At 45.0% G+C, this 12782-nt stretch overlaps 1 protein-coding gene across 1 annotated transcript in view; it reads right to left on the minus strand.

The window, feature by feature from the left end:
• Nucleotides 1-12782, minus strand: part of acss3 (acyl-CoA synthetase short chain family member 3) — a 68698-nt gene that overhangs the window by 30989 nt on the left and 24927 nt on the right. The window contains exons 3-7 of the mRNA XM_078417371.1: nt 12484-12672; nt 7810-7944; nt 2429-2569; nt 841-921; nt 661-756 (exon numbers count right to left, since the gene is read on the minus strand). Coding sequence (XP_078273497.1) covers nt 661-756; nt 841-921; nt 2429-2569; nt 7810-7944; nt 12484-12672 — 642 coding nt within the window. The remainder of the gene's footprint in view (nt 1-660; nt 757-840; nt 922-2428; nt 2570-7809; nt 7945-12483; nt 12673-12782) is intronic.

Here is a 12782-nt window from a genome sequence, read left to right on the forward strand (position 1 = left end):
CTCCCACACTCCAAAGGCGTACAGGTTTAGACAATAGACAATAGACAATAGGTGCAGGAGTAGGCCATTCAGCCCTTCGAGCCAGCACCGCCATTCAATGCGATCATTGCTGATCACTCTCAATCAGTACCCCGTTCCTGCCTTCTCCCCATACCCCCTCACTCCGCTATCCTTAAGAGCTCTATCCAGCTCTCTCTTGAAAGCATCCAACGAACTGGCCTCCACTGCCTTCTGAGGCAGAGAATTCCACACCTTCACCACTCTCTGACTGAAAAAGTTCTTCCTCATCTCCGTTCTAAATGGCCTACCCCTTATCCTTAAACTGTGGCCCCTTGTTCTGGACTCCCCCAACATTGGGAACATGTTTCCTGCCTCTAATGTGTCCAATCCCCTAATTATCTTATATGTTTCAATAAGATCCCCCCTCATCCTTCTAAATTCCAGTGTATACAAGCCCAATCGCTCCAGCCTTTCAACATAGGCTTGGTGTAAGAGTAAATTGTCCCTAGTATGTGTAGGAGAGTGTTAATGTGTGGGGATCACTGGTTGGCACAGACTCAGTGGGCCGAAGGTCCTGTTTCCGCACTGTATCTGTGAACTAAACTAAACTAAACTCATTCTGTTAAAAACATAGACACAAACCATTCATCCTGTACCAACCTCATACAAAATGGATGTATTGCCATGAAGAAGAGGCGCATAGCAAATGTAAGAATGTCCGACTACCCAGCCTAGATCAGAAGCAGCCCACCAGACCTGGAGAAAACAAAACACAAAGACCTTGGTTATGAAATGAAGTCCCAGAGAACATCTTTCACAAGTAATAAAATTAAACTTTACCTCACCAGGCTTGAGGCCATACACATTGGACATCGTCCAATTAAGCATTACGGCATATCCACCAGATGTCCGAACAATTCCCTGAAAAAACATTTTAATAATTAACTTCATTTGCCATGTCACTTTATATCTTGAGATAGTGCCAGCAGCATTAAAAATTCTCAGTATGTTCCCACATTAGAAATGGAAAATGAAGGCTGGAAGAATGTGAATGTCCATTTAGAAACCTTATTTAGTTGAGAGCAAAACAAGTTCAGTGCTTTGTTCTCTAGTTTGAACAACCTTTGTATCATGCAGAGATGAATGGTAATAATTTGATTTGGTATCAGAGACTTTTTCAGAAAACAGAGGAATTAGATACAAACCAACTGTGAGAGAAACATGAATGTGTAGGAAAGAGCTGCCAACGGCACGGTAGCGCAGCGGTAGAGTTGCTGCTTTACAGCGAATGCAGCGCCGGAGACTCAGGTTCGATCCTGACTACGGGTGCTGCACTGTAAGGAGTTTGTACGTTCTCCCCGTGACCTGCGTGGGTTTTCTCCGAGATCTTCGGTTTCCTCCCACACTCCAAAGACGTACAGGTATGTAGGTTAATTGGCTGGGTAAATGTTTTTTTTTAAATTGTCCCTAGTGGGTGTAGGATAGTGTTAATGTACGGGGATCACTGGGCGGCACGGACTTGGAGGGCCGAAAAGGCCTGTTTCCGGCTGTATATATATGATATGATAATGCTGGTTGAAATCGAAGGTAGACACAAAATGCTGGAGAAACTCAGTGGGAAAGGCAGCATCTCTGGAGAGAAGGAATGGATGACATTTCGGTTCGAGACCCTTCTTCAGAGAAAAATATGAATGTCACTTGTTTGCAATTACCCAGCTGAAACAAGAGAAACATGCAAAATGTTTTGGGTAAATGTTTTAGGCCGCGGACGCCAATAGGATTAACAAACTTATCAGGAAGGCTGGCTCTGTCCCGGAGGCAATGTTGAATTCATGGGAGGTGGTCTTGGAGGGGAGGATGCTCCTCAAACTGCAGAGCATCCTGGACAATACAGATCACCCCCTCCATGACACACTGGTCAACCTGTGGAGCACCTTCAGCAACAGACTGGTTCCACCAAGATGCAGGACAGAACGCCACAGGAGATCCTTCTTCCCTGTGGCTATCAAACTGAACAACCCCTCCCCCTTCTGTCGTGGGGTAGACGGACACCCCCTCCCTCCCACCACCCCCCTCCCTCCCACCACCCCCCCCCCCCCCCCCCCCATCCCTTCCCAATCTTTGAACATCTCCAATCCTTTCCACTCATCACTTTAATTTCATGTATTTTGTGTTTTTCTGACTGTTGGCAGATCAATTTCCCTCCTGGGATAAATAAAGTTCTATTGTATCGTATCGTAGTGAAATTGAACATCATTTGATCACCATTGTCATTTTCCTTCTTAATTATTAAATGTATTTCCAAACTCATTTTTGGAATTTGAGCAGCTATGATAATGAACTCACAGAGAGCACTAAAACTTGCATATGTTTCAATTAAATTTCAACAAGGAAAATCCATGCCAAGTCAAAGGGTTGTAGATTTTACCTTTGGCTTTCCCGTCGTCCCTGATGTGTAGAGGATGTACAAGGGATGGTCTGAGGACACTGGCACGCAGTCGTGACATTTAGCTGCAGAAATCTCTTCATCCCAGTCTAGCTCACAGCCAGAAGTCAAATGAACTTTCTCCTGCAGCACAATTAAAAAATATAATCAGTAGCAAATTGCACAATAGACAATAGACAATAGGTGCAGGAGTAGGCCATTCGGCCCTTCGAGCCAGCACTGCCATTCAATGTGATCATCACTGAGCATTCACAATCAGTACCCCGTTCCTGCCTTCTCCCCATACCCCCTGACTCCACTATCTTTAAGAGCTCTATCTAGCTCTCTCTTGAAAGCATCCAGAGAATTGGCCTCCACCACCTTCTGAGGCAGAGAATTCCACAGATTTACAACTCTCTGACTGAAAATGTTTTTGCTCATCTCTGTTCTAAATGGCCTACCCCTTATTCTTAAACTGTGGCCCCTGATTCTGGACTCCCCCAATTTGGGAACATGTTCCCTGCCTCTAATGTGTCCAATCCCTTAATAATCTTACATGTTTCAATAAGATCTCCTCTCATCCTTCTAAATTCCAGAGTATACAAGTCCAGTCGCTCCAGTCTTTCAACATACGACAGTCCCGCCATTCCGGGAATTAACCTAGTGAACCTACGCTGCACTCCTTCAATAGTGAGAATGTCCTTCCTCAAATTTGGAGACTAAAACTGCACAGTACTCCAGGTGTGGTCCCACTAAGGCCCTGTACAACTGCAGAAGGACCTCTTTGCTCCTGTACTCAACTCCTCTCGTCATAAAGGCCAACATGCCATTAGCTTTCTTCACTGCCTGCTGTACCTGCATGCTAACTTTAAGTGACTGATGAACAGGGACACCCAGATCTCTTTGTACTTCCCCATTTCCAACTTGACACCATTCAGATAATAATCTGCCTCCCTGTTCTTTCCACCAAAGTGGGTAACCTCACATTTATCCACACTAAACTGCATCTGCCATGCATCTGCCCACTCACACAACCTGTCCAAGTCACCCTGCATCCTCATAGCATCCTCCTCACAGTTCACACTACCACCCAGCTTTGTATCATCTGCAAATTTGTTAATGTTACTTTTCATCCCTTCCTTTAAGTCATTAATATATATTGTAAATAGCTGCGGTCCCAGCACTGAGCCTTGCGGTACCCCATTAGTCACTGCCTGCCATTCTGAAAGGGACCCGTTACTCCCTACTCTTTGTTTCCTGTCTGCCAACCAATTTTCTATCCATGTCAGCACCCTACCCCCCAATACCATGTGCTCTAATCTTGCCCACTAATCTCCTATGTGGGACCTTATCAAAGGCTTTCTGAAAGTCCAGGTACACTACATCCACTGGCTCTCCCTTGTCCATTTTCCTAGTTACATCTTCAAAAACTCCAGAAGATTAGTCAAGCATGATTTCCCCTTCGTAAATCCATGGTGACTCGGAACGATCCTGTTACTGCTATCCAAATGTTCCGCAATTTCTTCTTTTATAATTACGACACAGGAGGCCACAGTGCCTGATGGAGCTGCTCATCACCTCTCCTTATTTCCCTGCAAGTTATTCACATGATTCCAAAGGGTAAAGTACACTAACCAATTAACATCTTTGAGATGCATGAATCAGAGCACCAGGTAGATATCCACGCGGTCAGGGGGAGAGAGTGCAAATTCTGCACAGTCGGCACCTGTGGTGAGGATTCATCTTTGGCTCCTGGATCTGTAAAGCAGCACCATGCTGCCTTACCAAGGTCATAAGGTGATAGGACCAGAATTAGGCCATTCGGCCCATCGAGTCTACTCTGCCATTCAATCATGGCTGATCTATCTCTCCCTCGTAACCCCATTCTCCTGCCTTCTCCCCATAACCTCTGACACCCGTTATGTATCCTGTTATTTTCAGCTGCCAGTCGCTGAGAAGAAAATAGGAACAAGAAATGTAACACTTATTTTTCCATAGACAGATATGGTGATCTGCCTTTCTCCCATACCTTTCAATAGTTCCGCTGAGATCAGACAATTTGCACCCCTCAGAAATTAAACCCAGCAAATTTCTCATCTATTCAGCTCAGCCTACATTGTGATCCATTTGGGAACCTTCACACATGTATTTTTGACTGAACTCTGCCATGAGATAGTAATATATAAGGCAAAGCCCGTGTCATCTTTAATTCACCCATTTCCTTGCAGCCTTGATTCTTGTGGAAGAAGCGCACAAATTAGATTGGTATTTGTATATATTGATATTGATTTATTATTGTCATGTGATGTATTATTGTCATGTGATTTATTATTGTCACTGAAAAATGTTGTTTTGCAGACTATTCACGCAGATCATGCCAGACATGATTACTACAGATAGTACATAAAATGAAAGGAAACACAGTGTAGAATATAGTGTTACAGCTACAGAGAAAGTGCAAATGAAAGAAAATGCTAGTGCCGCAACGAGGTAGATTGGAAGATCAGGAATACATCCTTGACACATAAGAGGTCCATTCAAGAGTCTGAATAATGTTGAGGAAGGAGCTGCTCTTGAATATGGTGGTATGTGCTTTCAAAGTTATGTACCTCCTGCCCAATGGGAGACAGGAGAAGAGAGAATGACTGGGCAGTGAGTAGCCTTTGATTATGTTGGCTACTTTCCTGAGGCAGCATGATGTGTAGATGGAGTGAAGGGTGGGTGGAGGCTGGTTTGCGTGATGGACTGGGCTGTGTCCACAACTTTCTGCAGTTTCCTGCAGAATTGGGCAGAGCAGTTGCCATAGCAGACTGTGATACTTCCTCTAGTGCACCTATACAAATTGGTGTCGTTGAGGACATTCTGAATTTCCTTGGTCTTCTGAGGAGGTAGAGGCATTGGTGGACTTTCTTGGCTGTATCATTGATGTGGTTAGGTGATATGAAGTGGTTTAAAAGGGTGAAGAATTTCACTATCTTTTTCTTCACAAAAGAATGGACATTTCTAGATCTGGACACCATGGTAGAGAAATGGGGAATTCATTCAGATATGGCACCCCTTTGAAGGTCGGCCAGGTTTGGAAAACGTCAGGATCAGCCAGATGCTGATTTGGTGACTAGTTATGCAGCAAATGTTCATTCTCCAGTACTGGTATATCTAATAGCAAAGGAATGCCCATTGAAAAAACTAGGGAGCATCTCCCATCAATGATCCCCACCATCCGGGCCAAGCACCTTTCTCATTTCTATCATTGAGCTAGAGGTACAGAAGCCTGAAGTTACACCGCACGGGTCCAGGAACAGATATTTCCCTGCAACTGTCAAGTTCTTAAAACAACCTGCCCAACCCTCATCCTACCTCAGCAACAGAACACCACAGGCAACCTCTTATACTACCACAGACATTGGGTTTTTTCCTAATTATATTTTTGTATTAATGGTTTTTTTTGTTGCAGTTTTCTTTCTTTTAGAAATGGTATGTGAAATTTATGTGTACATTGTTTTGTGTGTGTTTGAGTCACGTCGAGGGACTTGGAGTCAGCACTCATCTCTGGTGCTGGATCCTCACCTTCCTGACAAACAGACCCCGATCAATGAGGATACGGGACAAATCATCCTCCACGATAATCCTCAACACTGGTGCTCCTCAAGGATGCGTTCTCAGTCCCCTTCTTTACTCCTTGTACACCCACGACTGTGCAGCCATGCACAAATCTAATTCAATTTATAAATTCACAGACGTCACTACCATTGTGGGCCGGATATCAAATAATGATGAGACGGAGTACAGGAAGAAGATTGAGAACCTCGTGACCTGGTGTCGAGACAACTTTTCTCTCAGTGTCAGCAAGACAAAGGAGATAGTGATGGGCTTCAGGAAGTGAAGCGGTACACACCCCAGTTTGCATTGGTGCCACCGTAGTAGAGACGATTGAAAGCTTCAAATTCCTGGGAGTAAATATCACCAACAACTTCTCCTGGACCACCCATATTGAAGCAATGGCCGAGAAAGCACACCAACAACTCTATTTCCTTAGAAGGCTTCGGAAGTTCGGCATGACCCCAACAACTCACACCATCTTCTACAGAGGCACCCTAGAAAGCATTTTATCAGGATGCATCACACTGTGGCGGCGCCCGGGGGCTAGGCCACTCCCTTGGTCATTCCACTCGGCAATCAGTAGACGGGAGGGATTAGGTCACTTCCTGGGTCAGGTGGTCTGGGACTATAAAAGGTTTTGGGTGTGTCGACTCACGAGTTCTTGAGTGCGGTGTTTGGTGCCTATGGTAATAAAGTATTAACTACTCACCTGGCGTCTGGCCTGATTACCGCGGTGACCGCACCCACTACACTGGTGACCCCGACGTTCCTTCGCAAGTCGCGATGGACCAGAACCCGCTACTACCCGACTCTTCCGCCTCCTCTCAGCCGCCTCTGGGTCAGCCGCCTCTGGACCCTGCCGCCCGCGCCGCTATCCACGCCGTGTCGGTGTGGCTGCCTCCATTGTGGACCGAGGACCCCGACTTCTGGTTTGACCAGGCCGAGGCACAGTTCGCCCTGCGGGGCATAACTGCCGACGCCACTAAGTACTTTCACGTGGTCAGCGCCCTCGACCCGGCCACCGCGCGCCTGGTCCGACCCTTCCTCCGCGACCCCCCGGCGACCGATAAGTACGTGGCCTTTAAAGCCTTCCTCCGTCAGCAGTTCGGCCTCTGCGAGGCCGAGCGGGCAACCCGGATCCTCCGAATGCCGGGCCTGGGACCGCACCCACTACAACACCATGGTTTGGGAACAACTCCGTCTTAGACCGCAAGAAACTGCAGAGAATTGTGAATGCAGTGCAGACCATCACACAAACCAATCACCCTTCCATTGACTCCATATACACCTTGCGCTGCCTCGGCAAGGCCACCAGCATAATCAAGGATGAGTCGCATCCTAGCCATGCCCTCTTCTTCCCTCTCCCATCGGGCAAAAGGTATAGAAATGTGAAAACACAAACCTCCAGATTCAGGGACAGTTTCTTCCCAGCTGTTATCAGGCAACTGAACCTACTGACCAGCAACTAGAGAGCAGTCCTGAACTACGATCTCCCTCAGTGGAGACTCTGGGACTATCTTTGATAGGACTTTACTGGCTTTATCTTGCACTAAACGTTATTCACAATATTCCCTTTATTATATACACTGTGGATGGTTCAATTGTAATCATGTATTATCTTTCCACTGACTGGTTAGCACGCAACAAAAAGCTTTTCACTGTACCTTGGTATATGTGACCCAATAAGCTAATCTCAACTCAACTCAAAGTTGTTATATAAGAAGAGGATTTCAGAGATATGGATTTTATGTCAAAATGACAAACGGCTTGAATTCAATACTCACCATGCCATGGCGATTGTAGATTATGACTTTATCTGGCTTGTGTTGAGCGATTTCCAAAGCTTTCTCCAGCAATGGTATGTACTCTATTCTTCTTGTTGGCTCAATACCAAATGATGCTGTCACAATCAGTTTTGGCTGCAATGTGATGAAACATAAGTGATTCAGAGAATGGAAGGTGTCTTTTTTTAAACAAAACAACATCAACCACAAACGATATCAATTTGTATCTAATTTTCCCTTTTGGCACAGCAAAACCTCCAACATGCTTCAGAGAAGCATTAATAACCAACGCGAAACACAAACTGTGCAAGACAACCGATGTTTGATCAGAGAGGCAAAAGTAATTAAAATGGAGTTGTGTAAAATGATAAAAAGGTCAGGGTGGGGATTTTACAGGTTGCGGTCTTTGCAGCTCTAGAGCAATGACAATTGTAAGGAATTAATTTTATATCGTTCAAGAGGCCAAATTTGGAGGAGCATATGTGTCTCAAAACATTACAAAGTGGAGGAGATTACAGATATGGTGAGTGGTGAGACCAAGGAGCAATTTGAAAACAATTTAAATAATTTTAAAACCCAAGTGTTGTTAAGCAGGGAGGCAACACAGGACTGATGGGTCCACAGATTGAAGAGATTGGTATGAATAGGATCTGAGCAATAAAGTCTGGATTTAGATTAGTTTAGAGCTACAGCGTTGAAACAGGCCCTTTAACCCACCAAATCAGTGCCGACCAGCGATGCCCATACACTAGTACGATCCTACACACCAAGGACAATTTACAATTTTTACAGAAGCCAATTAGCCTACAAACCTGCACGTCTTTGGAGTGTGGGAGCTGAGAATGTACAAACTCTGTACTGACAGCACCTGTAGTTAGTATCAAACCCGGGTCTCTGGCGCAGTAAGACAGCAGCTCTATCGCTGCACCACCGTGCCGCTCAAACAGGATGATCTCCTTTTACAGTGAGCACTGTACACCAGTACAGCTGCCTCACAGCTCCAGAGACCCCACTTTGATGCTAACCTCTGGCACTCTCCAAGCGGTGCTGCCCATTCTCCATGTGACCGTGCGAGTTCCTTCCAGGTGTTCCAATTTCCTCTTACAGTTCAGAGATGTGCAGATTGATAGCTTGGTTGGCCGCTGAGAATTGCTCCTGGTACAGTGGCAAGTAATCGAATCTGGTTGATGTGAATATGGGGAGAATAAAATGGGTAAAGGGTACGATGAATGTAACAATGGGAGATTGATGAGAGGGACAGGGTCAATGGGTGAAGAGCCGATTTCAGGCTTTATCTGATGTTTTGGACACGAAAAGTCAGATCCAGCCTTCCTGCCTTACCAACCTCCACAAGAAGACATCTTGTCAGTACTACTAATGTCCAGAACTCTTTCCAGCACTATTAAATCCAATTGCTGTTTCACAAAACATTGCAAGTTGGAACATTTCCTACCCTGCTGTCAAGCCTTGCTTTGTACCCCTGATTCTAAAGAATTTGTTTTTAAATGCGCTTGTTGGCATTGTAATCGAGTTCTTGTGTGAAGTAACCAGTCACAATTTGTGGGCAGTATGCCTCACAGCTCAAGTGACTTGGATTTAATCCAGCCCTGCACTGCAGGCAGTGTGGAGTTTTCATATTCTATCCTCGTCTGCGTGGATTTCGCTGACTGCACCAGCTTCTCCCCACATTGCCAAGGGTGTGTTTAGTCGGGGTAGTTGGGCTGTACAAGTTGCACTGACTGCAGAAGTGAGCAGTGAAATCACGAGGAGGAGGGTGGGGGTGGCGATCGATGTAGAGAATTTTAAAAGGGCTTAGTCTGGGATGGTTGTAAATGCATGGTCGTTTTTCAGTGCGGACCTGCTGGGCTAAAGAGCCCATTTCCTTGCTGTGCAGCCAACAAAAAAAGTGACATAGCAAAATAGATAATAATGTGCAACTTTCGGATTTCACAGATTTGGCTTTTCCTGTAAATAAAAGATTTTAACTGATTATTCATTAGACAAATGTCCATCACCAAATTTCAAAGTGCGGATCTCGTGGGCGTCCTAATCACCATGACCTAGACCATCTGCTCTTTGCCTCTGCTACTCCCTCACTTCTACTGCCAAACCTCTGAGAATACCTGCAGGGCTCTTGTCCACCTATCTTTCTCTTGTTTCTGCTCCCTTTCCCCTCGTGCTATCTCCACTCGCTCTAATTGTCTATTTGCACCAACTACCTAACCATGTTTGCAATAATCTGCTGAGCTCCCAACTTCCACCAGCGCTCATGCTATTCAATGCTGCTAATAATGATCTCTCCCGTTACTGTCCCAATCTCCTTTAAAGACAAAGAAATGCAGTCTTGGCTGACTACGATGTAACCTCCTCCACTCCTTTTCACTGAAAACTTCTTGAACATACTGCAGCTTCCAAAAGTAGCAACATACTTTCTTCAAACTCTGGATTTCTTCCATCACATTTCCTACCCTGCAAAAGTATGGACATTTAAAAAACAAACAGAGAATGCTGGAAATACACATTAGGTTATGATAGTGAGGTAGATTTTCAAAGTCTACAGAGAGACTTGGGCCTTTTGGAAGGGTGGGCTGAAGGATGGCAGATGGAGTTTAATGCTGATAAGTGTGAGGTGCTGCATTTTGGTAGGACAAATCAAAATAGGACGTACAGGGTAAATGGTAGGGAATTGAGGAATGCAGTGGAACAGAGGGATCTGGGAATAACTGTGCATTGTTCCCTGAAGGTGGAATCTCATGTGGATAGGGTGGTGAAGAAGGCGTTTGGTATGCTTGCCTTTATAAATCAGAGCATCGAGTATAGAAGTTGGGATGTAATGTTGAAATTGTACAGGGCATTGGTGAGGCCGAATCTGGAGTATGGTGTGCAGTTCTGGTCGCCAAATTATAGGAAGGATGTCGACAAAATGGAGAGGGTACAGAGGAGATTTACTAGAATGTTGCCTGGGTTTCAGCACTTAGGCTACAGAGAGAGGTTGAACAGGTTGGGTCTTTATTCTTTGGAGCGTAGAAGGTTGAGGGGGGACTTGATAGAGGTTTTTAAAATTTTGAGAGGGACGGACAGAGTTGACGTGGGTAGGCTTTTCCCTTTGAGAGTGGGGAAGATTCCAACAAGGGGACATAGCTTCAGAATTGAGGGACAAAGGTTTAGGGGTAACATGAGGGGGAACTTCTTTACTCAGAGGGTTGTGGCTGTATGGAATGGGCTTCCGGTGGAAGTGGTGGAGGCTGGCTCGATTTTATTATTTAAGAGTAAATTGGATAGGTATATGGATAGGAGGGGATTGGAGGGTTATGGTCTGAGTGCAGGTAGATGAGACTAGGTCAGGGAGAATGGTCGGCGTGGACTGGTAGGGCCGGACAGGCCTGTTTCCATGCTGTAGTTGTTATATGTTATATGTTATAGTGCAGCCATGATTGAATGGCGGAGTAGACCTTATGGAACAAATGGCCTTATTATACTCTGAGAACTTATGGACTTATGAATTAAAAAGACTTCACTGTCCTTTCCGACTCCAAAAAAACCTTGAACCATGCATCCACACCATTACTAATGCCGCCCATTTCCACCTCAACTTCACCACCCGTCTTTAACAATCATCAAATCATGTGCTGCTGCTGTTGACGCTTTCATCCACGACTGCATTTTCTCAAGAGTCAACTAAAGAAGGGTCCTGATCGAATCATCACCCATCCTTTTTCCCCCAGAGATGCTGCCTGACCCGCTGAGTTACTCCAGCACTTTGTGTCAATCTTTGGTATAAACCTGCATCTGCAGTTCTTTGTTTCTATATACTTGTTCTGCCATCCTTAGTTAATCATCATAAACAAGGTGAATTCCCAACCACAGCCTGTATCCCATTCACTCATCTAATCTGGGCCAAGTACTGCTTGCTGACAGCTGTTGACTTACATTGGCTACCTGTTAAACAATCTTTTGAATTCAAACTGTTCTCATATTCTCCCATGGTTTCACCCTTTCCTGCCTCTATATTGCCCTCTGAACACTCCTGTGAGCTAAACCAGCCTTTAATCATTCCACCACTTTCAATCAGCTGTCAAGATCGCATGCTCTGGGACTACCTCCGTAAATCCCACTGTTTCTCTAATTCCCCTGCTTCCTTTGTAATCATTAACCATATCTTAGTTTGTGAATCAATGAAAAATTGTTTCACAACAAGCTTCTGAAGTAGCTTGCTACATAGAAGGTCCGTAACATTGGATATTAGATACTCCACCATTTTTTGTCTATCTTCAGTGTAAAGCAGATCTGCAGACTCAGACTGATCAGTCTGAAGAAGGGTCTCAACCCGAAACGTCACCCATTCCTTCTCTCCAGAGATGCTGCCTGACCTGCTGAGTTACTCCAGCATTTTGTGAATAAATACCTTCGATTTGTACCAGCATCTGCAGTTATTTTCTTACACTTCAGTGTAAAGCAGATCTGCAGACTCAGACTGATCAGTCTGAAGAAGGGTCTTGACCCGAAACGTCACCCATTCCTTCTCTCCAGAGATGCTGCCTGGCCTGCTGAGTTACGCCAGCATTTTCTGTCTACCTTAGGTCCATGTTAGCTCAGATTGCCATTTCTAGCTCAAGCATACAGTATGTGCTGCCTTGATTGTCCAACATTGTTCCATTTTACGATGCACATTACCTTAGAATGGTCCACGCGGGTAGAGAGCTCTTTCGATGCAAAGCCGCCAAATATCAGACTGTGCGTGGCTCCAATTCTGGCACAAGCCAGCATCGTGTACATTGCCTGGGGGATCATTGGCATATAAATGACAACTCGATCACCCTTCCGTACTCCATGTTTGACCAGGACACCGGCCAACCGGGAAACCTATCAAAATAAAAGATGCTTTAAAAACTGAACACCCAACATTCACTTTCAGGATGAAATGAAATTTGTTTCGGTGTAAAAATAATAGGTTTTATTTTAATTTCAAACAA

This window comes from Rhinoraja longicauda, chromosome 20 (genome assembly GCF_053455715.1).
Source record: "Rhinoraja longicauda isolate Sanriku21f chromosome 20, sRhiLon1.1, whole genome shotgun sequence".
NCBI lineage: Eukaryota > Metazoa > Chordata > Chondrichthyes > Rajiformes > Arhynchobatidae > Rhinoraja > Rhinoraja longicauda.